General features: G+C 28.4%; 1 protein-coding gene across 1 annotated transcript in view; it reads right to left on the bottom strand.

Moving 5' to 3' along the window:
- LOC107611767 (amino acid permease 2-like) overlaps positions 415 to 1,942 on the bottom strand; it is a 2,804-nt gene continuing 1,276 nt past the window's right edge. Inside the window, exons 4-5 of the mRNA XM_021108379.1 lie at positions 1,572 to 1,786; positions 415 to 1,012 (exon numbers count right to left, since the gene is read on the bottom strand). Of these exons, the coding sequence (XP_020964038.1) occupies positions 477 to 1,012; positions 1,572 to 1,786 (751 nt within the window). The 3' untranslated portion in view covers positions 415 to 476. The remainder of the gene's footprint in view (positions 1,013 to 1,571; positions 1,787 to 1,942) is intronic.

The following is a 1,942-nucleotide window of genomic DNA, read 5'->3' as shown; positions in this document are numbered from 1 at the left end:
TCTGGAGTGCACTAGCTTACATGTTTAAAAATAATTTTGATTATTACTATTTAAATATTATTAATTTGTCAAACTATGTCAATATTAATTTTTCTTATAATAGATCTTATTATTCAGTATCTTATAAAAGAGGAAAATGGCCAAACAAAAAAAAAATAATTAAAACAAAATAAAAATGAGAAGTGATAAAAAAAAATTAATATTTCAATAGAATTATTGTGCGGTAATAATAAAAATTAGTTAATAAAAAATACAACTAATAAGTAATTAACATGGTGGAAACTCAGATACAATCGATTTCACGTAAAATTGATAACTGAGAGCCGTTAGATGAAAATTTAGTCAAATCAGTCAAATCATCCAACGACTCTCAGCTATCAACTTCAAACTATCAACTTCATATGAAGTCAACTGCACCTGAGTTTCCACTAATTAACATAGAATGTTAGATGAAGGGACTTGCGAAGGGACTTGGGCTACAAGTTTGCACTGAATGGTTTATATGTCTTAAGGTCAAGCAAGACACCAACTATGGACCCAACAAGAGCAGCAAGTGTTACCATGAGACAAAACATACTTAAACTTTGCAAAAGAATCCAACTCCCACTCCATTTTGGGATCTTCTTCTGCTTGATATGCATTTCCACCGGAAAATAAACTGATAACGGCCAAAACCCTAATGCCCCAATTACTCCCAATATATCATTAAAGAACGGAATTAACATTGCTATAACAGTGCTTACCACAACATACAATGATCTCCAAACTAGTCTAAATATGTTTAAGTTGTATGAGGATAAAAATGGAATTTGAACTTTGTGTTCTTTTCCAAGTATTTCCCATTTTTTAGTTGCCCGTTCTTCAATAAATGCAAACAGGGGTTGAGAATAAACTTGGTATGCTCCCGCAAGTTGAATGAGTAGCGTTAAATTTGCGATGTCAACGAGCCAAAATGGTTTATCAAATGCGGTGAGTAAGTTCCCTGGTGCTGAGTTTCCAAATGCACCATAACCTATGCCATATAAATTTTTTTTTAGTATAGAATATATTTAATCTATATATATACATATTATATAACAATAATAAATTAATAGTACTAATTTTTTTAAATAAATTTGGAAGGACTATAGCCACCTTAACCCCCTTAAATCCGCCGCTGATCATGTAGAGGTTCAATTTGATTTTTGAGATTGCACTTATACTTTATTTTTAGTCCCAAAATTTTTAAATTAAAGTACTAATTTTAGTCTTTATGATCAATTTCATATTATTTTAGTCACCAAAAAAAAATTCATATTATTTTATTAATGTATCACACAAAATGATATATAAATATATCACGCAACATATTAATAAAACAATAATAGTTAACCAATCAGATACTAAAATGACTTATAAAATATTAGTCAGACAAAAATTAAATTGATAATTTTTGAAATTTTAGTGACTAGAATATAAAATACCACCAAATTAAACCTTTACTCATTAAGGCATATAATGATTTGTGTTCAACAATAGATGATGTTAATTATATCAAGCAAATTTAAGTAGTAAAACAAGTTAAACATAACCTGAAACTTGAGCAATTCCAAGAGCCAGACCAATTAAAGAATAAGTGAAGGACATGACTGAAGCAAGTATTGAGAGCCATCTCATCTTATGAAAATTAGGAATTTGAGAAAATACAAGTTGGATGGCTCCAAACCATATTATATAACGATTGCCAGAAACATGACATGTTTTGTTCTCACGAGAGGAATGTATACAATTTGTCTTTGTGATTGTCCTACCAATCAAAACCAATAAATTGTAATCAATTTCAAGCATAATTATCTTTTTTTTATAACTTCTATATGCTAAGATTAAGTAATTTTAATAACAAGATAATACAGAAATTTTTTTTAATTAGATTATATTTATTTATTTTATTAGTATTATCAAA

This window comes from Arachis ipaensis, chromosome B08 (assembly GCF_000816755.2).
Source record: "Arachis ipaensis cultivar K30076 chromosome B08, Araip1.1, whole genome shotgun sequence".
NCBI lineage: Eukaryota > Viridiplantae > Streptophyta > Magnoliopsida > Fabales > Fabaceae > Arachis > Arachis ipaensis.
This window is presented reverse-complemented; position numbering and strand designations above follow the sequence as displayed.